This window comes from Topomyia yanbarensis, chromosome 3 (assembly GCF_030247195.1).
Source record: "Topomyia yanbarensis strain Yona2022 chromosome 3, ASM3024719v1, whole genome shotgun sequence".
Classification (NCBI taxonomy): domain Eukaryota; kingdom Metazoa; phylum Arthropoda; class Insecta; order Diptera; family Culicidae; genus Topomyia; species Topomyia yanbarensis.
The window spans coordinates 170,156,288-170,182,213 of NC_080672.1; the positions used below are offsets into that span (position 1 = coordinate 170,156,288).

At 37.3% G+C, this 25,926-nt stretch overlaps 1 protein-coding gene and 1 long non-coding RNA gene across 2 annotated transcripts in view; one reads left to right on the forward strand and one right to left on the reverse strand.

The window, feature by feature from the left end:
* Positions 1-4,542: 4,542 nt before the first annotated feature.
* On the forward strand, positions 4,543-17,930 carry LOC131689810 (zinc finger and SCAN domain-containing protein 2). Its single transcript, XM_058975121.1, has 9 exons — positions 4,543-4,860; positions 4,912-5,133; positions 5,189-5,546; positions 5,604-6,008; positions 6,084-6,211; positions 16,909-16,998; positions 17,062-17,151; positions 17,209-17,349; positions 17,407-17,930. Exons 1-9 carry the CDS (start codon positions 4,729-4,731, stop codon positions 17,470-17,472), a joined length of 1,632 nt encoding a protein of 543 aa, XP_058831104.1. The 5' UTR covers positions 4,543-4,728; the 3' UTR covers positions 17,473-17,930.
* Positions 17,931-18,002: 72 nt separating this feature from the next.
* The window catches only part of LOC131689811 (uncharacterized), a 32,503-nt gene continuing 24,579 nt past the window's right edge, over positions 18,003-25,926 (reverse strand). Inside the window, exons 2-3 of the long non-coding RNA XR_009305476.1 lie at positions 18,206-18,277; positions 18,003-18,134 (exon numbers count right to left, since the gene is read on the reverse strand). This is a non-coding gene — a long non-coding RNA (uncharacterized LOC131689811). The remainder of the gene's footprint in view (positions 18,135-18,205; positions 18,278-25,926) is intronic.

Genomic DNA, 25,926 nt, shown 5'->3' on the forward strand with positions numbered 1-25,926 from the left:
CGTTGCATAACGCAGGGCTGATTTTTGTGGCAATATGTGTTCTCATTCAGTCCTTTGTAATGAAAATTCGTGATATTATGACAGATCGGTTAAGCGCGGCGTTTCATGGAGCGCAGCCGTTCCTTTCAATTGGGAAAGGCCGCGTGGATTTTTGGGTTAAATCAATATTAGCGATTGCAGATTGTTTTCCAGATACACACTCGGCACACTTACCGTAACGACCAGAATGGATGAGCGCCCCTATTTCAAGCGAAAGATTTTGGCTTTAATTTAACTGTCAAACTAAGTTTAGAGTAAATTCATCAGCGTTTTATTTTATATAAGGAGTTTCATAGTATAACTGGAACTAAAACAATCACATCAACAGTAATGCGTTTTGTTTTATAATTTAAAACAATTTTAAACTAACACCCGCTAAAACTGCTGCTGGGGACAGCAAGTAACTTTAAAATATTCAGTTTTATATTGTTGAATTTGTCAAAATTATGAATCTAGAACTGAAACACTCCCGAACATGCCCTTACCATTTAGAGAAGTTTTAGAGTGGTATAAAATAAGTAATAACTAGAACGGCGACGTATAAGTTTCAAAATTTTAAAACAAAAATGTTCAAAATTATAAATCAAAGCGCTCTCCTGGGGATGTAATGGTTTAAGTTCGAGTTCTACTTTGAAACTACTGTATAAAATATTACGTTGCTTAGCATGCTCTTAGTTGTTCAAGTTATTGCCTGTGAAAATAATGAAATTGCATACGTTACGTCAAGAGTTTATTATTTTTAGCATAATAAATCAAATTTTATCAAACACGTAGTAGTAAGACATTTCAGCAACAGTTTATGGCGTTGGCGATCTACCGGTTTTAATATCAACTTGAAACGAATGACCTAGCTACAACTTAGGGACAATTACAATTTTTCGGTTGTAGTTCGCAGGCAGGCATTCCTTTTAATTCAGCTATTTGCTGATGATTATTCTGTTTAGGCTACTCGATGAAGGTTTTCACGACGTGCTACACATTCGTCGATCCTACGCCTTTAGTGCGAAGTTCCCTTAGCTGACGGTTTTGGTGCACGGTGGCATTTCAGTCCGTAACCTTCCAGTATACGTTCTATAAAATTCCTAGAAGCAACGAGAAAATCGTAAAACACTGTGTGGCCATGGCCAAACTCGAAATACATTAGTTATGCCCCGAGTTGTTCATATGTCTCAGAGCTGCTTGTATGTCGATGGTTTGTCTGTAAAGTTGAGCATCTCATTGCTATTTTGCAGCTTTGATTTTCGTACCGCATCCTCGGGCAGTTGCTGCTGCTGTACTAAGGCCCTTGGATTACCGACGTTGAAAGATCGGGGGCCTTATTTTCACAGTCACGTCACTTAGTGACTAGAAGGAAATTTCCTTCTAGTCACTAGGTAACATGACTATGAGAATAGGGTTTCGGCAGAGACTAATAGAGACTACCAACTGACGAAGAAACAGTCGAAATTCCGTGGTACACTTTGTACTAGATCTTAAGAAGTAGTAGAACTATCACGGTCCCTTCAGTTTTGCCAACCTTAACAAACCAATCTAGTGATCCCCTTTGCATCGGGCTTGTAAAGTTGGTAGCAGGTATTATTTATTGACCGTTGCTAGGATCGTCGCTGCATGCATCTGTTGTTTACATGCAAAAATGCCTCCGTTTTTCATCTACGCAACGACACTTTCTAGCCTTTCAACCACAGGCCGTTCGGGGATTTCATGACTAATCGCAGTTTGTATGCATTTAAATTGCTGAAACTATAAGTGCGGTTGTGCCCAAGAAGTTTTTAACAACATAAAGTTCGAAAAAGAATGTGTAACCATAGCGTCCGAGGCATCGAAATGCACGAAAGATGCACCATAAATGCCAAGACAGATTAGATTCGTAAGATTTCCCACAACTTCGTTTTTGGATCTTATTTCTTGTAATGTTTCAGCTACTGTGTTGTTTTCTCTCCCGGGTGTAATGTCAAGCCACTGTTGTTTGAAAACTATGAAACTTTGCGTGTTTTGCATATTGTTTTAAATATTTTGGAAAAAAAATTGTTCAGAATTCATCAACCTTTACTTATGGCGATTTCGCTTGAACCTGAAACTGAGTCAGGTTCTAACCCCAACCGCTGTCAGTTCATACATTTTGACAGCAGTTGGGGTTTGGAACTGACTCAGTTTCGCCTCAAACGAAAACCACATTAGGGATGGTTCTGGGAAAGTTCGTAAACAACAGATAACCTAGCAGGAAAAATAAAAACACGTAGCAAAGAAAAGCAAAGCATCCTCGATGATCAACGCGTTTTCTGTTTGACATTTCGAGGGACCGTCTAGTACTACCTGAGTTAGTGCCTCTTGAGCCACGGAAAACTCGTGAGTCCGCCGTCTCAATTAGTCTCTGGTTCCGGGTTTCACTATATTTGCAATTTCCAAATTAATCCAAAACCTGTTGTTTGTCCTTTATTTGAATCTTTTGGGGGTGATTCGGTTGGATCTTTTGCCTCGAGCCCGTTTTTCCGGCATTACTCACGGAAATATTTCCGTTTCGAATTTGCAGTGCGGGCACTAGAATTAATGCGATCAAATATTGAAAAGGAAATTAACGCCTTCTATTTATTAGGTACTTACATTTGTTAAGGTAGCTAGTTCCTCTGGAATCACATAAAATTGGAATGATAGCCCACAGAAGCGTCTGCTGTTAGCGTCGATTCCGTCGGCGATGAGATCGAAAATTTGATCGCATTGTTTACGTTTTCGGCTGCTTCGTAGCAACATTGGTTGCTACATAGCAACCGAAAATTAGTTAAATAAAGAAGTGTTGCTGTAAAAAATATTTTCTTGTGCACCTCGAGTGGTAACTCAATATACTGGTAACTGGCGGGAGATCACTGGAACACTTTTTCTTCGGCATTTTACATTAAATGTCTAGTCGTGTCGTTGGCTGGATCTTTTGGCTGCTCTAAAAATGCCGAACTGGTGCATATTTGCAACATCCTCAGTAGTCTAAACAGCCGTTGTTTTCGGAGCATTGCTGAAATGTTCCGTTTCCGCCATGGACTCCGATGCAGGTCGATAATTTTCAGGTTCCGCCACGATCCTTAGTTTACAGTTTATTATTCTTCTTCATTCACTCATTGTTAAGATCAACATACCCGTTGACATTACCTAACAGAGTCTCTGTGCTGGTAGCTTTAGAAACAACAAAATACTCATTTTTTGACAGCTCGAATAAATTCCGAAAATGGGCATTTTTTTGGATGTCTCAGGGGGTCCACTCAGAAATACCAACCGGTTTCGGAATGAGTTTAACTGGGTGATATCGCAGATCTGGATTAACTCCCAGTTAAGCTCAGCCGGAAATGAACTGGAATTCTGGCTGGTTCCAGCTCGTACACGGGCTCCAGTGACACAACCGATTCTAACTAGAATCGGTTGTGTCACTGGAGCCGGAATACGAACTGGAGCCAGCCAGAATTCCAGTTCATTTCTGGCTGAGCTTAACCCCGGTCAAACCATTCGGAATTTGATTCGGAATCCTGAATGGAGTCAGTGTGGATTCCAAATCACATGCAACAACCGATTCTAAGTCGGAATCGGTTGCTGCATTTGATTTGGAATCCATAATGATTCCATTCAGAAATCCGAACCGGTTCCGGAATGAGTTTAACTGGGACTGAGGTAAAGTGCTGATACCCGGTAAAACCATTCGGAATTTGATTCGGAATCCTGAATGGAGTCAGTGTGGATTCCAAATCAAATGCAACAACCGATTCTGAAGCGGACACTGCACAAGACAGAAATATTGTCTGCTTCAATCCATCAATCCCATTTAAATTTTACAGAATCAATATTTTTAAGATGACCTTACACCATCAATATATTGATCAATAAATGATTTATTGTTAATATTTACATATCAAAATTTGAATAAGGCTAATAAGATTTGTAAACAAACTTTTGTTTTGCTGATTTCTCTCAATTTGTTATAATTTCAACGCAGAAGAAATTGATTCTACCAAGGGTAAAGATGTTGATTCATATGTATCTTTCATGAAATTCAACTCGACAGCGGAATAATGAGCGAAATAAGTTTGTTTACAAAAATCTCATTAGCCCTATTGAAGAATTGATATTGATTTCTGCTCGCGTAGGGTCCGCTGGAGTCGGAATCGGTTGTTGCATTTGATTTGGAATCCATAATGACTCCGTTTAGAAATCCGAACCGGTTCCGGAATTAGTTTAACTGGGTATTTTCTCTTTGCGTAACTCTTCTAGTTACTCTGGTTTTGCGTGTTGCCTTGAAATTGCGGCAAATCAAACAAACTTTTAAATATATTAATTAAATAAACCCAATGCTGTGCTTTAATAAATGTTTATAAAAAGTAAATGAAAACTGGACAATGTAGAAATGCTGTCAGCTCCAATTATATTTTATTATCTCGGAATGCTACTGAAAGGCGTGATTGCGGCACAGTGCGAATGTCACGTATATGGTACAATCCTCGCAATACTTTTCTGTATTGTCGCAAGACGCCATATTAGTGTTGATTGTTGTGCATTAAAGTTGTTTACATATAGAAAAATCGCAAAATTGTATAGAAAAGTTCATTTAACTAGAAAATAGTACTGTTTAGAATAACAAGTTCAAAAGTGCGTCGAGGTGGTTTGAATAAACATTATTTGTTTTACTAATAGATTCAATTACGGGGTTTCATAATGGAGTTAAATTTAATGAAAAACCTGGAGCTGGATAAAATTTGTCGAATCTGTCTTGCCGTGAAAAAAGAAATGCGACCGCTTTTCGGTGAAATGGTAGCAGAGATGCTTATGGAAGTTGCTAAAATACAGGTATAGTTTGTTTTCGGAAGATCATGCAAATGAGATTTAATTTTCCTACAGATAGAGCAAATGGACGGCTGGCCGGACAAAATCTGTATCCAATGCATCCACCAGGTTAGTCGATGTCATGCTTTCAAAACTCGCGTTGAAAAATCGGACAGCACATTGCGGCAGTACATTAAGGGAATAACTGTAGTCGTGGAAGAACACATACCCAAGGAACTAACACTCGATGTTCAGAGGCAGCAAATTACACCACAAAAAATTCAACAAATTCAACCTGTAAGATGACTTAGTTACCTTCAAAAATCTTTAGGTTTAATTAATTTTTTGTCAGGCTCAACAGATTCAAGAGATTCACATTCAGAGGACAGATATTCCAACGATTGCCGAAGCGCCTGCTCCGACAATGATACTAACCAATGCGCAGTTGCTGAATACTGGACCTCAAATCATTAATGCCGGTCATTTGATAACAACTGCCTCTGGTCAACAGATCATTCAGGCGCCTCAGTATCACGCTGCACAAATTGGGCAGTTTATTCAGGGTCCAAACAATACTATACAGATGATTACCCATGGAGCAACACATCCGCAAATACTGCAAATACAGCGAACGGCAGATGATCGGTGCGAAATAATTGTACAACCGGATATGCAGGAACAGCAGTATTATGACGAAAGTAATGGTAATGGTGAGTAATGATAATTTATTATACTATTCGTATTATTACTAACGAAAGGAAGTTTAGTAATTTCCGTGAACCAAGTTCAATCCGTCCCTATGATGGTTGCGCCTGCTGCCACAATTCAACAACACCATCATTTAGCGCAGCATGCACTTCACCAACATCAGCAGAATCACCATCAACATCATAATCAACAACAGCAACAGCAGCACCAACAACAACAACTCCATGAACAGGAATTGCAGGAAGATGAAGTGGAAGAATCTCTTATAAAGGACGGTCCAGAATCTGATTTTGGTGAGCAGGATGATGATCAGATTGACAATGATGAAATGATAGAGGAAGAATTGCATGAGGAAGAGGAAGCGGAATTGGATGCAGAAATGGATATGGAAGCGGATTTGGAGCACTTGGAAGAAGAATTATATATTTCTGATTGCGAGTCTGATGACGACGAGAAACAATTAGGTGAGAAATTGACGTGCAAAGTTACATTGTAATTGGTTAAATATTGATATGAATTTTATCTCGCTTAAATTCTAGCTGAGTTTATGACATATCAAACTTCCTGTCCTAGTCCCGGTCGATATGTATGCAATTTATGCCGCAAAGAGTTTAGCCAGCCTAAGTGGCTGCAAACGCATATGTCTTCACATTCGAATTGGTTAAAGGTAAGTTAAGGCATTAACCAAATGAGGTGAATAGGGGATCACATTTGCAGGGTAGTGAATAATGTATTGCTAATAATGTTAGTTTTCTCGCATATCTGTTTGGATTCAGGCGTGTCGCGTTTGAGTGTCAGGTTATTGTTTTACAATGTGTAGAATTCTCTCAAACTTTCAAGAGTTTTGCTGAGGCCCAGAGGACCGAGTCTTACATATCAATCGACTCAACTCGATGGTTTGGGACAATGCCTGTGTGTCTTTGTGTGTATGTAACGGGTGTTCAATAAAAAATGAGAATTGTTTTCAGTCATGAAGTTAAAACAAAAAAAAAATCGACGAATTCAGTATTTCTCATTAAAAAATAATGTTTATTCTTCAAAAAAAAAAGCGTCAGTGAATATTGGAGAAGGGGCCCTGGTCAGCCGTACGACGCAACTTAGTCGCCATGCTCTCACAAGAGCGCTGGACGGCGGCATCTTCCGGACCTGGTGGTCAACAGCTTCGTATCTTTGGCCTGCTAATTATTTTTGCACACTAGGGCACTGAGGGAGCCAGAAATATCCTCAATGGGACGGCACTGGGGCAAGTTTTTCTTTTCTCAAGATACTCCAGCGTCTACCTGGCGTAATGGGAAGACGGCTTGTCCCGCCAGAAGACGTAGTTCCCATCCGCACGATGCTCCTTTAAGAACGGCAGGAGAATTTTCTCAAGAAATTCCTCCTGATACACTTGTTGATTGATGACCAGACCGCTCGGCCGATATGGCGATGTACAGCATAACTTTTTTTTTTTTTAATTTACGCTTAAACTTATATTTTACTTCGAGGGGTGTGGCCGACTTGTCGCTGGAATAGTAGCTGCCATTTCCTGGAATATGGGTCTTCGAGAGCGGAAAGCAATTTTTGTCGTCCAGCGCGAACGCCGTCCACGGTAATTCTTTATCATCCTACGGCACTGCGATTTCACGTTCGCTATCTGCTCGTCCGTGTACTGTTCTTCCGACAGATGATGTCCTCCATCTTGAGGGTTCGATGAATCAAGGTCACGCAAACTCGTTTCGTCCTTGTTGTCGAACAGCTTTTTCAACGCTTCCTTCTTCTTCGCCATTATCTTCGCCGAACGGCCGCTACCGGCCCTCCAGTTCATTCAACTCTAAGCGTTATCACGATCTTCGCGGATAGTTCCCGCCGGTGAACTCATCCGACTGAGATTTCCCCGACGGAGGAATTTCTCCTGACTCCAATACCCGCTTCCTTGAGTCATTTAGCTCCCAGCTTTATCCCGATCTACATAGATCACTGCACTTCGGCCAAAGGGGTGATGAACCATGTCCAAATCGATGCAGGTACTTCCGGAAGCCTCTGTTCCCGGATAAAAACTGCGTCGAATAGAATGATGTAAGTATGTTTGTGTAGACATATGTATATTAGCCTGGTCGCGATATGTTAGAAAAAAAATTAAGATAGCCATATCAGCAAGCGTCTGGTTGAAAATGTTTCCTTTTAACCTAACAAAAACACCTGTAGAATTTGAAACCAAACCAAGAAAAACTAATGGACCCGAAATTGAACTGAAGCGAACCAAAGGCAATGTCATTGAAAGGGTGTACCCCATACAGTACGGACGGACGTTTGGCATAACGGGTTTGGCATAAAGACGTTTGGCATAATGGACGTTTGGCATAATGGACATTTGGCATAATACCTATTGGGGGTTAAGGGACATTTGGCATAACGGACGTTTGGCATAATGGATATTTGGCATAATACCTGCTGGGGGGTAAAGGGACATTTGGCATAATGGATATTTTTCATAACGGACATTTGGCATAATGGCATAATACTTATTGGGAAGTGAATCCAAAATTATCATAATCAACTTTTGTCATACATACGATGTTCTATTTCGTAATTTGGAATCAACTCAAAAAATATTTTTCATTTTGTATGAATTACGCAATCTATAAGTATTTAGATGGATCATCGCAAAAAAACGACTAAATATAGGCACATTTACACACATTATTCTTAATGGGTTAAAAGGGTCCTTTGAATTACGTGGTGTAAATTCAGCAAGTAAGACTTCCGTTATCCGATAACTTTAATAAAGAGTAACATGTACAGTAGAATGGTTCAATTTTTGATTTTTAGCTCCACCGGGCTCTACTGATTCCTTTTATGGCCCTTAGTAATTGTGCAAATTTTGGTACCGATCGGTTGCGTCTACGGACCCTCCAAAAATTTCAAAGTTTGTATGGAAATTAGTATGGAAAATTGGTTAAAATTGAAAATAAATTCATAAAAAATCATCTCATCAATCAATTTATGAGAACACTATATATTTCTAAAGGTATTCTTCTACTGAACACATTCGTGGAACATTGTAAGTTTGTGAAAATTCGCTGAGAAAAGTTATTAACTAAAGAAGCAGCATAGCTCCATCGTTATACAAAATGTAAACTAGGCTTACCACCCACCGCTCCCGTATGGCAGATAAAGCTATTCAAACAGGGTTGCTATGATTAAAAAAAATCCACTTGTTTTGAAGTCATGCTGCTTCTTTAGTTAATAACTTTTCTCAGTGAATTTTCGCAACCTTACAATATTCCACGAATGTGTTTCGAAGAAGAATACCTTTAGAAATATATAATGCTCTCATGAATAGATTGATGAGGTGATTTTTTATGAATTTATTTTCAATTTTAACCGATTTTCCATACTAATTTCTATATAAACTTTGAAATTTTTGGAGGGTCCGTAGACGCAACCGATCGATACCAAAATTTGCACAATTACTAAGGGCCATAAAAGGAATCAGTAAAGCCTGGTGGAGCTAAAAGTCAAAAATTGAACCAGTCTAATGTACAGTACTACAGCAGAATACAGATGTATAATTGTGTTATTTGTAAAGAAGGCTGTATTGCTATGCTTTTCATATAATATTTAATTACTATTATGCACAGAATTGTAATGCACCCTACTTTACATTATATATGGGGCATTCCACATAAAATTTACTACACCAAATTTTTTTTACCATTTTTTTTATTTGGCTGTCTAAAATACTTGACACGTATTTTTTTCTTTCAAATAGTAGTACTTTATTTTTTTTAAATACTTCAATTCAATCGCCAATACTGTAATAACTGAAGAAGATATTAAAAATTGTTGAAAACATGAAATGTGTACTTTTCTCAGTTTTCAAATGAAGTTTATTTAAAATAATCATGCTGCTTATTTAATGTAAAACATTGAAAAGTTGGATATGACTTTTCTCTCAAAACATTTTTCTTAACGCCATTAACATTTTGGAATGAACATTTGAGTATTTTCGGTGTTATGAATTTTTCAATCGAACCCTGCGCGCGAAGCATACCGCCACACTCTTCGCTCACACACCGGTTTGGCTGTAAGAGTTTCTACACGCCAGTGCGTGCGAAGCGCGTGGAAGAACCTTTCGTGCGGGTAATATGTATACTATTCTGTGCATATTAACCCATTCATGCCCATGTTGTTTGTGGACAACAACGTTTTTAAACAGCTATAACTTTTGTTTGAGGCAAGATTTCTTCACAAAAATAAGTAAGGCTAATAAATGTGACTATTGACCTTCATTTGAGTACTAACAGTTGCAAGGATCAGCTCTAGAACTGAAGTTATTGCAATTAGTCTGATTGGATTCCGATGTAGCAGTGCTGCCAGGAACAGTTTATGTTGACGACAGAAAATGAATTTTTCATATATCTTTGTTATGTTGCAATATTTTCGAAAACTAATAAAATTTGTCATTTTAGACTGTCATTGGGTACCTTTTCCACATAGTTGGACTATTGTAAATATTCTAGAAGGATTGCATTGAGCATTAGAAGGTAAAAATTGAGCAGCTTCTAGCACTGCAAGGGAAGCACCTATCTTTATGAAAAAAAGCTTTTCGTGTTTATTGATCCCACTGTTTTCAAGGAAAAACAGTTTTGAAATCATACATGCACTAGACAAAAGTTGGGCATGAAAGGGTTAATAAATTAGTATATGAAAAGTATAGTGATTCGCTCTTTTTTACAAAGAACGCAATTATACTTCTGTATTCTACTGTAGTACTGTACAATGTACAGTTTACATGTTACTCATTATTCAAGTTATCGAATTACGGAAATCTCACTTGCTAAATTTACATCACGTAATCCAAAGGACCCTTTTAACCTATTAAAAATATGTTCAAATGTGCCTATCTCTAATCATTTTTTCTTTGCGATCCATCTAACTGCTTACAAATTGCGTGATTCATATAATATGAAAAATATTTTTTTTCTGTTCATAACAAAATAAGTAACTAAAAAACATCATATATATGACGAAAGTTGATTATGATAATTTTGGATTCACTCCCCAATAAGTATTATGCCAAATGTCCATTATGCCAAAAGTCCCTCTACCCCCCAATAGGTATTATGCCAAATGTCCATTATGCCAAACGTCCGTTATGCCAAATGTCCCTTAACCCCCAATAGGTATTATGCCAAATGTCCATTATGCCAAACGTCCATTATGCCAAATGTCCCTACCTCTCATAATGAGCATTATGCCAAATGTCGATTATGCCAAACGCCTTTATGCTAAACCCGTTATGCCAAACGTCCATTATGCCATATGGGGTACACCCGTTCCTAACCTAATCGCGTGAAGTTGGTGACAATAGTGTACAGAAATCGAAGTATCACATTCGAAATGTAGATGTCATACATAAATATGTATAATTCTGTACCATTTGAGTAGTGGTCGTCGTGTGTAACAAAGAAGTTATGCGAAACTTAATTTGTTTATTTTAAAAATGGCGAAACCAATAGATTCAACGGCGAAAACACGTAAGGCCGAAGAAAAACAAAGACAAATTAGTTTGATTGGTTATGTAAACATCAAATTGTTGGACCAAATTACCATCAAACAGACAAGTTTTGGAAGTATTTTTCTACAATATGCGTTTTGCGAAACTATCCGCAAAAGAAAGTGCATGAAATCATTAAAACTTCTTCTCTAGGACGAACCATCAATCGAATTTGCGTCGATAATGCTGCTATTCTTGCTGAAAATTCCAAGATGAAAGAATCTGATTCCCCAGGCGCTGATGCCGTTCCCCATATTTTTGTTAAAAAGTGCATAAGAGTGTTTCTTGAACCACTTCGGCGAGTCTTCGTGATATCACTCCCTACTGGAACATTTCCTTCCTGCTGGCTAGCAGTGCACATGTTTCCGATCACAAAAATGGAAACAAATCGAGCATTGATAATTATCGGGAAATTTGTTTAAGTGCCGTATAAAAACTATTCGTATTATTTTCTTTCACTGCAAATACTACATTGCAGACAACCAACACGGTTTAAAGCTTAAACGATCGGTAAAGACCAACCTGATCTCGTTCACAACGTATGTACTCGATGAATTCGCTGACGGATTTACATGGATCTATCTGCGGCCTTCGACAAAATCAACCGTGATATAGCAATAGCAAAGCTGGAAAAACTCGATATTCATGGACAATTCCCGCACTTGTTTCGTTCCTACATCAATGGAATGCAACACCAAATCAGCATTAAGGACAGTCTATCGGCACCATTCTTCGCTACATCCGGCATCCCACAAGGAAGTCATCTAGGCTCAGTAATATTTCTCCTCTACTTTAAATACGTCAATATCCAATTACAAGGACCCCACCTTTCTTTGGTCGACGGCATGAAATTTTTTCGACAATTACGGGATAAAACCGATGCCGAGTTTCTTCAGAGTGAATTGAAGAGTTATTTATTTTTATCAGTCATTGCGGATTCAGTACTTACGTTCAAACCACATACTTCATACTTCGTGAATAAGGCATTAAGGCAGCTTGGGTTCATTTTTCGAATAGCGAAATCTTTAGGGATGTATACTGTTTAAAATCACTTTATCGCTGATTCGCTCAACACTACAGTATTGTTCTGCTGTTTGGAATCTGTACAACCAGAACGGCGTTGGCAGAATCAAGGCCGTTCAACGCCGTTTCCTACGCTCTGCACGCCGACTTCTTCTTTGGCAAAACAGATTTCGACGAATTACGAAAACCGTTGTCTGTTCGTCTCAGACTTACTGTCTGCCAGGGTGGATTGCCCTATAGTCCTCGAACGGCTGGATCTTCAAGCCCGCGTTCGAGCTCTACGTAATACCGTAATACCAGGGCGCTCTTACCGGACTCCAGCGTATTTTTAACAGTGTGGTGGTGGCCTTTGACTTCAACCGAACGCGGAATTCGACTGAAGCAAAAATATTATTTATTCTGAAATGTAATTAGTTTAAGTAACCACCATTGGGGTCAAGGGGTCTGTTGCTCAAGGTACAACAAATAAACAATAAACAATAATAAACATCTCCCTTTATTAAAATTAAAACAACCCGGGACTTCAACTTGTAGAACATTTATGATTTTCTACTTCAAATTTTGATCATTTCGCTATCTTCCAGGGTGAAAAACGCCAAATAGCCGAACAGCAGCTATTTTTCTCTTTCACGCTAAACGAACTGAACACAACTCTTTTATACCTATGTACACTGCTAGTGTTAGCATCGAGCCACAAACCAAACCCATCGCAGGATGTAAAAATAAATCAGGGTTGCTACTAATTTTCAAAGAAAATCTGGTAGATTATCTAAAAATGTCTGGCGAAATCTGTTAAAGGGCGAACACGAAATTATTGCGTCACCGAAAATGTCATGCCAATTTTCTTATCATGTTTAAAATCAAACCAAAATTTTAGGGTAGTTTTATACATATATTTACTTCAAAAATCAAAAGAAAAGTTAATCGAACGAGCCTTGAGTGTAAAATTGAACGCATTTTCGCTTGATGCCCTCCATTAAAGTCTTTACAGTGTCATCCGGTACCAGTTTCTCAGTTTTTTTTTCATTTTCTTAACATGTCCTTCTCGTTTTTGACTGTCTTCTTGCTCTTCCGAAGTTCCCGCTTCATCATTGCCCAATACTGCTCCACTGGGCGCAGCTCCGGACAGTTTGGCGGATTAATGTTCTTTGGAACAAAATGGACAGAATTGGCCTCATACCACTCCAGGACAATTTTAGAATAGTGGCATGATGCCAAATCTGGCCAAAATAGCGGAGCTTCGTCGTGCTGCTGCAAGAACGACAAAAGGCGCTTCTCGAGGCGCTCAGATATGTAGATCTCGCCATTTACTGTGCCCTTTGTCACGAAAGGCTTACTCCTCAGTCCGCAAGAGCAGATGGCCTGCCAAATGAGATATTTGGAGGCGAACTTCGACATTTTCTTCTTCTTAAATTTGTCGTCCACAAAGAATTTGCTCTTGCCGGTGAAAAACTCCAACCCCGGAATTTGCTTAAAATCGGCTTTTATATACGTTTCGTCGTCCATCACACAGCAGCCATATTTTATCAGCATTTTCTCGTAGAGCTTCCGTGCCCGAGTTTTAGCCGTCGATTGTTGCCGCTCATCGCGGTTTGGGAAGTTCTGTACCTTGTATGTATGTAGTCCAGCTCTCTTCTTTGCATTCTGGACGTAGCTCTGCGACATGCCGATCTTTTTAGCTTGAGACGTTGGGATTTGCTTTAATCATCCGCTTCACCTTTCCCTTCGTCTTTTTGTTCTCCGGTCCCGGTTTTCTTCCAACTCCTTTGCCAACGTCAACCGCTCCTGGAACCGCTTCAACACTCTGGAGACGGTTGAATGGTGAATGTTCAACATTTTTCCCAAATGCCGGTGCGACAGGTCAGGAAATTCCAGGTGTTTGGAAAGAATTTGTTCTCTCGACTCGCCTTGGTTCACCTCCATTTTCGTTGAATCGAAAAACACGACTCCGAGTTTGACAGCATGTAAACAATACACATCAATGAGAAAGTGTGCAAAATTTGGTTGATTTTTACCCAATGGTAAAAAAGTTATGCCCTATTGAATGTGTCGCAATAATTTCGTGTTCGCCCTTTTCTTGACATCGACCTCAAAGTCATCGAAATTTGACGTACATTTAAGTCTTAATTTTTGTTAAAATTGGAAAAATGAGACCCAGATTTCCAAAATTTGTGTGCAACAGCTTCTGTAATTCTGACGGCGGCGGTGGTTGAGTGGTTAGCGTGACCGCTATTCACCCCAGTGGATCTGGGTTCAATCTCTCGTCTTCCTTCGGATGGGAAGTTGGCCCAGTGCATGTGTTGATGGGCCGACATTAGGGCCCAGACGGTGTAGTCACCTCTCTGACGTCGGTGATTGGAACTCAGTGCGGACAGAGGTCGACGGAAAATAATAAAAAAACTTCTGTGATTCAAAAATCTGACAGAATGAGAGGCTTGTATTTTGTCTGGAAATTACAAAAAACTGTGCCAGATAAATCAAACATATTGGTATCCCTCAATTCAGAGCGGGTGAACGATCTCATGCATGCAGAGCAAACCAAACTCATAGCAAAATCCTGTGCAAACATCGCAGTTTGCATAAACTCAGCAAATCTGAACTCTGCACCCGTGCATGAGTTTGTGCACAGAAAGCCGAGTTTAAGTTCAGCTCAGAATAAAGGGCATTGCCGTTCTACGCATAATTGTCCCATGTTACTATTTGATCATTTCCACTTTTTTTCTTGAACAGTCCTATTTGAAGTATATTTTTAGAAAACCCATCCAAATCATACAGTTTGTTCGAAGAATCCGCGAAAGAATACCAAGTCTGTTTGTCCCATTGATAAAATTGGTAACATCGTTTGCATATATTGTGGTGGGACTGATATGCGTAGAATTTTCCGGTTTCTGTGCGATTTCTCGGCATAACAGTCCCATTTAACATTTTTCGTAAAAACTAACGTTGGATATCTATAATTAAAAAAAATGAACTGATTATATTGGAAACGATTGCTATGAACGTAATTCTAGACAGTAAAGCTTTATTTGTTGCACCGTTTCCCTCCAGATTGCTAATACATTTTTTATCTTCAATCGCGTTTTTCTCAGTTGCCAGTTTTACAACATGGGACAATTGGGCGTAGAATGGCAGAATAAGTGAGTGAAAAAACTCGCTTGGATACAGGCGTAAAGTCACACTGCCTAGAGTGTACAAGTTCAGTATGTGTCCTTGAGTGTCTGTAGCATGGACCACCCTGCAACTATGATCCTGCAACTACAGAGTATGTTAATCTGCCAGGGCTGACGGAGACTTTCATTCAAAGATTTCAGCAATAATTTTCAAATTACTTGTTGCCTGTATGAATTTTATATACCAATGTGATAATGATGTAAATATTCAAGCGTTGCTGTTTAGTTTAAGAATTGAACTACGAATATTAGAATGCAATAAACAAGTTGCATCTTTGCAAATTTTATAGACAGTTGAATTGTAACTTGTAATGTAATTATTTTGGAAAGCTTGTATTATCATTTCTTTGTTCAAATTTATCTTTCTTTATGGGAGAGTGAGGACACTTGATCCTTGGGGATAATTGATACCCTGGTCATATCTCCTAATATATACACATAAAGTTATCACAATATAAAAAGAAAATGAAGTTTTTGGTTGTTTATGATGTTTAAAAACAAATCTGATGTATTACATTTGGTTTGGAAAAGTTGTGTAATATTTTATAAAATATGTGTTTAAATCTATCTCGAAGATCTTTTCTCAAATTTTTTGAACACTTGTATGAGATCGTCGAACTAATTATTTATGAATATTTTCAAGTACGATTACTTTCTAAGGGCTTTTGCATAGAAAAACACATTAACAAGAATAAAAGTTTTTCTAAATATGCAAAAAATATTAAATTTTGTTCACCTCATACAACAGTAATCTTTGATCCCTGTAACACTGGGTATTCTTGATCCCTATCATTAGTTCTCTCAAACACTTTCGAAATGTATAGAAATAGAAAAACATAATTTTCATAACGTACCTGGCACTATTAATTAATCTAAAATGTTTTTTTCCGTGAACAAATGATGGTATAAGTTATTGAAGGTTGAAAAAGCCAGTTAAACAGCATTGATTTACCGAAAATACATGTCTCGACTTTCTACTGTGGTTAAAGTTTCTCGTACATCTAAAAAGGTAGTCTTATTAATTAATTTGTCAGGATAGGTGGTTAGCTGAACTTTCGTATCTATAGGTCATAGTGTGCTTTGTTTCTTTAGCCCTAGTAGGCGGGGGACCAAGTTACTACACGTTTTTACAAAAACCTCGTTTCAGCAAGATTTTCAAAACTTCATATTACTGACAGAACATAGTATTCGGATTTACACATTATTCACAGCTCTTACAATTCGAATTGACTATAAGATGGTGAGTTTTGCAAATGAAATTTTCATTTTATTGAAAAGTTATGAGAAAAAACAAAAGTGGGATCAAGCGTACCCACTCTCCCCTACTCATGATATTCAGGTAAAACATCATAGATGCTTAATAGAAGGGTGCTCATTTTACCCCTGGTGGTTATCTTGCCCCATCCCACCCTAACTTAAAGGTGGTAAACGTAAGCAACCGTGCTAACATCTTGCAAAGCAAGCACCGTTTGTTCGAATCACATATTTCGAAACCTCCTGTATTTCGGATAAAATTTCGATATTGTTGGGTTCCACCAAACCTCATGAAGGATTTTCCAGATTTAAATTATTCATCATATTCTGGTTTCCGAAAATTTTTACTAACACTTATGCAACTTTTTTTTGCAGGCAAATTGTAAGAAGCAACCTGAATGTGAGATTTGCCACAAAAGTTTTCGAGGGCCTGGGATGTTGCGAATGCATATGAAAACACACGAGGTAAGATAGATCAACCCTAATCCCCTGCGGCATTTCGTCACATTATTACAATGCTCATTCCAGAAAGCTGATAAATTACCTACCTGCTCCATTTGCCAGAAAGAGTTCAAATCTAAATCAATTTTATATCGCCACCGACAAACACATTTCGAAGTTGGTACCAGTTTAATTATTCCTCAACTTAGCAACTAATTTGATATTAAATTTCAGAAAAACTTTGCTTGTACGTTGTGTGACAAACGATTTAGCTCCAATTATCAGCTAAATATTCATGTACAACGACACCGAAAGCAGAAACCCCATAAATGCCCTCATTGTGACAAATCTTTTTACAGTGCAGCTGATTTGAAGGTTTCCTGTAGTACGCATATACTTTCTGACAAATAATAATACAATTTCATATTACAGGTACATGTTAATCAGCATTTAGGCATCAAGGTGATCCAGATAAAAAAAATTGCGACGACTAGCTAATCCTTATGTATGCAAACTCTTTGTACCTAAACATGCTGACGTGTCGTTTCACCAGAGTCCGCGTAGCAGTGGTAGGAGCAAATTCACAGTACATATTTGTAACGCAATAGTTTCCTTTTAGATTTTTTACAGTCCGAATATTGTAGCTAAGGTAAAACAATTGTGAATATTGATGTTATGATAATGACCATGTTTTTGAAATATTTGTATATAGATTTTATTTGTTTCCAACAAATGTACGCTTCGAAAATCATCGGATTTTATTATAGGTAATATATCGCCCGTGCAATGCTTTAGTTAGTTTAAGCGGAGAAAGTGATGCAGTGTATTTTAGATGCAAACCAACCACTCTTTTCTTGCTAAAATGTAGAGTAAACTGCGAGTCTAGTGAATGGCACTCGTTGTACTTCTAATATTTATTTTACAATAAATCATATTTTTTCATTAAAGTGCTTCAATAAAAAATAAATTACCACTAATTTCATTGTATTTTCTCATCGCTAACGAAAGAATTAGGTTTTCCTGAACGAAATGTTTTGCGTTGACTTGCTGTGGCTTCAGAAAAAAGAAGTGCGGGAAAGTGAGACAGTATCGCCATGTGGGGCGAGTAGAGAATCTTTGTTTTCTGAGGATCGTCATTAGATGATGTACCACTACAACTGCTAAATAAAACAAATCTTAAGACATAAAAACCGGCTTAATCCACCTGTCAGTGATATGAGACATTTCTTACACATTTCTGTTCACGCTGTTGGATCATTCATTAGTTTGCAGAACTCAAGCGAAATAGGCACAGTTTCGAGTCCTGCAATAATAAAACCTCAAATAAACTAAACAAATTATAGAAATACAATACAATAAAACGAATAAAATTAAAAAATCGTAAAGCAAAAAAAAACAAATTTATAAAATGAATGATTAAAATAAATCAAATAAATATTAGGGGTCATCCATACATAACGTAGCATTATATGGGGGAGAGGGTAATGTAAATCAATTTCGTTCGAAAAAGCGATCCGTCGTAATGCAGAATGAGACTGAATACTGACAAGGAATAAATGCAAATACCAGAGTTTCCATGTATTTCAAATATTAAGATGATGTTATAATAGTGTAATTGAATATTATAAACAACTCCCAGTTGTTCGCATTGAATCAAAAATGAACTCAACCATCTAAACAGCGTGTCTATCTTACCCCTCCTAAAACTGTCGGTCTTACCCCAACAGTGCACATTTTTGTTAAATGCCCAATAAACAGTGTTGGAATACTTAAACTTATCCTCAACGCAGATGAATAATGATATGGAGAGTAGATTAGAATGTGCGGCAAAAATACTGGTGATTTTCAAAGCTCCAAGTGCGCATCAACTTTGCTTTCGCATGTTTTGTTTCTTTTGTGAAGTTGGATGAATATATATGGCATCTATGTGTCTTCAAATGCTCAAAATAATCGTACTAATGACATCCTGATATTATTGAATGATTTAAAATTTGTTATCTGGGAAAAGTCGTGGGGTGTCGAACCCACGGTGTCGGACTTGCCCTCGGTTCCCCTATGACACTCTTAAATAACACTTATACTGAGGACTTTTTTTAAAGAATAGAATATCACATTGTTACATTTACCATGAAAAGGTATCTTGGGGTTTTCAGTATTAGACGTTAAAAACGCTCAAATCGCGAAAACGAAGGAAAACTATCATTTTATAAGATAGTGAGTACAACATCTTGCAAAAATGGTGTAAAACATTGTAATTTCTAATATTATTCGCAGAGCTACACACTGAAATGCGCGCGCGGTTTCGAAATATAATTTGTTGTACACCGTAGCCACCGCCACATTTCCCGTTCCTACTTAACCGAGCAAAACCTTTATGAGATGGTGTAAATTCATGACACTGCGCCTCACAGAGCACCTTTCTCTTTTTTTGGAATTCCCTATGCTGGTTTGGTGTCAGTGCAAGACAGATATTCTACGTACGATATTAGATAACGTACGCGGAATAAATTGGACAAAATTCAAAAGGCAATTTTTTTTGTAGAAAAACATATAATTAATGTTCTCTATATGAAAAGATGTGTCAGCTTATTAACATAATGTAAGAAAAAATTGAGCCCATTCGAGAAGCTTTACGGCAGTATGTCGGAACTTTTTGCATAGCAGTCGAAAAAATTGATGTTGGTATTTTTTTTGATTTCTTACTTCATTTTGATGATGTTTGATATTTTTATGTAAAAAATTATTGGCATATACTCTCCACTTCAATTAGCCCAGAAATCCTTAATTGGACGCAGTCGTGGTACATTTGGAGGGTTATCAGTTTTTTGTACAAAAGTCATAATTCTCCATTCCGTCCAAAGTTCTTTTGGCATAATAACTAGGTGCCTCGGCCTGATAAGGCGTTCGCTGGCATTTTTACATGGTATCTCCTGGCGTGTTGAAATCAACAGTGGATGTTAAAAATATGTGTGTTTAGAGTTGACGTGGTTGCATTTTAGTTTTAATGCCGGAAGGCTTGTCCAAATTTCATTCCGCATAGGGGAATTGTGGGGAAAACCGACACCCCTCAACTTTCCCTAGAAATCAAATTTTTATTCATTTCATAATGACACTTTATTATTAGTATGATTATGTAGAGCATTTGAAGACAAATTTGATTTACGTTAGTACGCCGAATGTCATAAAAATAAACAAAACATACGACAGTAGCTTTCATACGCGTTTGGATGTATAATTTTGTTGGTAGATTTTAAGATTTTAACCGAACAAAAGCTTTTCAAATCACCACATTTTGCAGTACCTATTATTATCGGCTTTTCCTGTGATCAACTGAGTGCATTGAAGACGAGTTTGAGAAATTCAATATTTTTATCGCTTTAAAAAAATGTGCGCTCGGGTAAAACCGACACCCTTTGGTTAAGGAAAAACCGACACGCTGTTAAGATGGTTGTGTTTACATGCGGTTCATTGGAAAAGGCTAGGGATCTTTGTGATACTTCAATTACACTATTAGCACACTATAGTAATAGCAGAAATACACAGAAATACTTTTATTTTGTTTATTTCTTATAAGTCTCTTTGAAAATCGAAAATTGCTATTTTTACTTATCAGATTCTATCGAAGCTTTTGCTATTTCTGCAAAAAACTCCTCAAAACGAAGTTCTAGTGTTCTTGGTTTGTCATAGATGTACTTTATCACAATGAGACAATGATCTTTTGTATAACCTGGTAGATCGTTGATGATCAGAATTCGATAAATCAAGGCTGGAAAAGGTAGTTTTACTAAGAAGTGTGCGTCACTTATAAGTGAATGAATCCGACTAGCAGAATGTAGAACACTTGCAAATCTTCTCTTACGAAATAAAACGACACTGAAGGTTGCAATGATGTGCGTAAGGATTATTTGGAAATACCCTTATCAAGAATTAATCCTATAGCATAAAATACTCTAGTTTATAGCACTACGCTTTCGAACTCTCTTCTCCTAACTACATAACGAAGCTACGAAAACCACATATTTTTATCTCACATACTCACACTTTATTACTCAGGCATACATCACATTTTTTAAAAATACAAACATTTTAATAAAGTGGAGAGAAAATAAATTAAAGGGGGTGTCGATCTTACCCCTATGGGGTGTCGGTTTTACCCGCAGTGCCTACAAAAAGTCACTTTGTTTTCTAAGTTTTGCAACCAATAATTTTTAATGAAATAAATTTTTTGAAGCGCTGACAAAATTAAGCCTTGTTAAGAATTTTTTGAAGAAGAATTCTGTGTAGAAATTATAATTTTATTGGTTTTGTGGCAACCCAGAAAAAGTGTTAAGCTTAAGGTGTCGGTTTTAACCATAATTTCCCTACGTAGTAAAAAATCTGCATTTCTTAGTAATATTGCATACCCTTGTTACAATTGTGGTTTTATGATAGTTTTATAGCCACTCATAAAACTTAGATGGCACTTGCAGCGTGCTATAAAACTTCAATTGTTACTTGGGTAGCTACCGGGTCAGATAACCCGAGCAGAGTCTGACAAAAAATTGAAAACTAAACTTGATGTTGTGATGTTCGGCAAATGATTATTCAGGTTGTTGTCGTTTTGGTCGTTTTAACGGAGAGCAGCAAAATTGTCCTATGACATCAAACAGAAAACTAATTCTGCTATTAGTGAGAGTAAATTGAAAGCTCATTGAGATATTGAAGTTTTTTTGATAATAAAATATGTATTCACTTTGATGTTTCACCAAAGAAATATAAACCTAGAATATTCTTCTAAGAAACAAGGATAGCAAAATGAGATCAAAATTTGATGTCATATTTAAAAAATCTAAAACTGATAGCAAAATAAGATTTCAATTTGATGCTATTATCAAAATATGATTTCTACTTGTTGTAATTTTGATGTTCGACTTTGCTCGTGAAAGTAGGCAAGCCACTATATGTTTGTGCGGAGTGGATCCTGCTTTGCATGAGCAGCAAAGGACCCATTCACAAACACTATAAGCGCATTTCCCCAAAACTCCACGCGGCCTTTGCTAATCTGTCATAATGATGCAAATTTGAATAACGAAAGGCTGAATAAGTAAACAAGTTGTTCCAAGAATCAGCCCTGCGTTTTGCAACGTTTTGTGCAGGTTGAGTATACCAGATGCAAGTAATACCAAATTAATCACGTTCAGTAAAATTCAAAAATTCTTTTTAGATTACAGAATTAATAAAATTTATTTAATGAGCTACACTTATCAATCAAATTCTGTTTTAAAAATTTTCCTTGCGTTGAAACCAAAATGGGAGGCTTATTACTACTGCAAATAGCAAATACAAGTACTAATTACACAAAAAAATGCTGGCAACCTTAGTGCGGCGTTTAGTACAGCCTCCTGGTAGTACCATCATATGGAGTTTGACAGCGACCGGCATATATGGGGCGTTATAGCTATAAAGCCCCAAACAAAGAATTATGTTCGGCACTATGCTCGATATTCAAGCATTCCACACGACGTTTTGCATCTTGTGGGATGATTTAATATCATATCATTCAGAAAATCGACATTTTGTAACCAAATACAGCTTCTAATCATTCGGTTCAAAATCAATGTTTTGCCTTTCATGGCAGTGATGCTGGCTGTACAGAGACGTCGTCCTTGACAGGGAGCTGGTTTAGTAAGTAGTTAGTGCGGCGTGTACTTTCTATCCAGCACATTACCAGGATGAGAAGATTTTGTTACGTAATCTTTGATGCTTTGCATCACACACAACTGATCTTTCTTTCTAATAGTCCTAATAGAATATCGTACGTAGTCCAAAATATCAAGAAGTTTAACATTGGTATTGATTGGGTCGTCTCGGTTTCCAGTTGAAACTTTATTTATGGAATGTTTTTATAACCACCTAATACCGCGATCACTTTTCGAAGAAATGTATAAGCCAAATAGTTTCAAATGGCTGTAATTTCAGAATAATGGCAAATAAAACTAAATTTCTTACTCGTTTCATTCATATTTCGGCACTGTAAGGTTTTTCCGAGAATAAAATGTTGTTTTTGTTTGGAAGCTACGACTCACGAGTAAAGAAAACAAACTGCATCACTTTGCTAGTTCATGAGCTGAATCATAGGTGTCGCATGACCAAAAGACAAAACGCGACAACGTAAGAGCCGGATAAAAAACAGGAACCAAGAATCTGCTTACCATTTTACCCCAAAATTACTAACTCCGTTCAAATTGTCCTAAAACAGCATGGTTATGAAGTCGAATACAAAAGTGGTAACACATTGAAAGACCTCTTGTGTAACCTAAAAGACAAGGTTCCAACCGATCAAAAATCGGCGATCTACCAAATCCCTTGCAAAGATAGCCCCGCAGTATATATAGGTCAAACTCGCCGAAAACTCAAAGCCCTCATTCGAGAATATAAACATGCTGTTGTCCACGAAAGAGCTAACGACTCCAGTGTAGCGGCACATACTATAGCCCACAACCACACAATAGACTGGGACAGCGCGAAACTCGTAAAAAGTGTACGGAAAGTTGCACACGTGAACGCGAGGGAATCCATGTACATAGCCAATGCCGAACACGCGCTTACGAACGAGGACAACCAGACAAATCTGAAAATACAGTTAAAGTTTTGTAATTTATTCTCGACTAGTACTGCACGCAGTATGATTGTATGTATTTGTCATCTAGTAATCACTCGGACATCGTCCCGTAGATGGGCAACCCAGCCCCAAAAAAATATCATTTTGTTTAAAATGGAATTTTGAATCTAATATTGCCGAAAAGACTGTTTTAAAATTATAACATGAGTTTCGTTAGAAAAATATTACACAAATTAACTTAAAATTTTGTTATAAAATATAACTGCAGCGACATGATCATTTTGCCTCTCGTGAATGCTCATTTTGCCCCACATGGTAAAATACTTAAGCCAAAAGTCGGTCATTATATACAATAGTTATTTTCAAAAACTTTGGAAACTCTCCACCACGTTCGATAACTGAATGTGAAGAATTGGTACTTTTTAACCTTCTTTGTGTGTTGGGGTCAATATGACCCAAAATGAACTTTCAAAATGCGATAACTTTTTAAGTTTTGCATCCAGAAGTTTGGAATTTCTTGACTTTTGCCTTTTTCATGTAGAGTAACGATTTTCAATATAGTTCAGAGTTTTCGGATATTCCTGAAGCGCTGTCCGAAAAAAGTAACTAATAAGGTGTTAGCGTGTCATATTGACTCGGATTTTGAGCTCAGTTTTAAGACACATCTTCAGCCGAATCTATACATACTTATAACCAAATTGTTCGTTAGAGTTTAAATTGACCTGGTTGGCCTGTGGGAATCGGTGCCGAATGAGGTCATGTTTGGCATACATAGATGTATGCAGAACCGTAATCTTAAATCACAGGTTTATTGATAGAATACTAATAATAAACACAAACAAAACAAAAATCTGAATGCACATGTCAGTTATGTATATGATATTCAGAATTATTATTGCAAAGAAATCGTATTTGTGACCGGAACAAAGACCATATTGGTTTCGTAGGAACATTCCAGAAGATCCGCAAAAAAAAACTTCAGAGTTCTAGGACTAGATTCATGAATTGAGCATTTATACGGCTGCTCCGGATCGTCCTTATGATTTTCACGTAGAAACCAGCGTCAATAGTTGAATCAAAGTATCAATTTCATTTTAGACGAGGTTTTGCATAAGCTTTCAAGCATATTAAATAGAAGAGGAAAAGTAGGCCTTGTCTACCCGAGCAAACGTAAAGTCCATAATACCCCCATGCTCATGGGGCTTGACATGGGTGTTTGAAATGGGTACAACCCATGAAAACACCATGGTCCGGTAGATCCCATATAAAATACCATATGTTGGTGTATTCATGGGTTATTGAGACCATTTTATGGTGTCTTGATGGTTGTGTATTTTGGCACGGACCATGTTTAAGGTCTTTTCAAGGGGCTATGTGGTGTTTGAACCCATGAGTATTTGCTCGGGTAGATAAGAGGTGAAAATTTCGGTCTGTCGGTTTTATTGTAATTTTGACCTGTAGCGGACCCTACACGAGCAGAAATATTGACAATAAACCAATTACATTTTGAAAATATTGATCCTGTAGAATTCAAATGGGATTGACGTATTGAAGCAGTCTTGACAATATTTTTATTGACAATATTCTTGTTTCGTGTAGGGTCGCTTGTGAAACGATCATTGGAATACTTATTTATACCTACAAAACTACTTGAAGCAGCCACCGAGGAAGATGATTAAATTATCCCGTTGACGGTGACCGGCATAAGCAGTCCGTTACAAATTTTTCAAGAAGGAAACATTCATCAAACATCGGTTAACTAGAGGAAGACGACTTTTACTTGTCTGGTACATGCCCTTCAAGATTAACCTGAACACTTTTTTTTATTAAGCATCTGTGTGTAGTGTACGTTGAAATGGCGGTTAAGTCTAATGAATTATTAGTTTAGGAATAGTTTACAGCTACAGCGTTTAAGATAGCTTTGGTCATGACAGCCCTTAATAGGATTCTGAATAATCTCGGTAATATTTCTTCTTTTATCCCAATATCCATTTAATACTTTTTCCTGAAATTCTTCTGGCATTACATTGCAAAATGGATGAGCAGAAATCAATATGTGGTAAAATAAAAGATTCAGTAATAAATTTTTAGAACTAATTGTTGAACCATTTTGAAACGACTTAAAATATCAAATTTTCTGGTAATCTTTTTCAATCACAATTAATTTTGAACATTCACATAAGGTCTCGCACGCGTTTTAGTTTTCGTAACACTTAATATCAACTATTTATTATTATTTTTGTAATTGAAAATAGGACAAACCAAGTAAATAGCACACTCAGCAAATATTAAATTATTGCTATGGCGAATGACCCACAGAGGTTAAAGCCACAAATAAACAACAACAACAA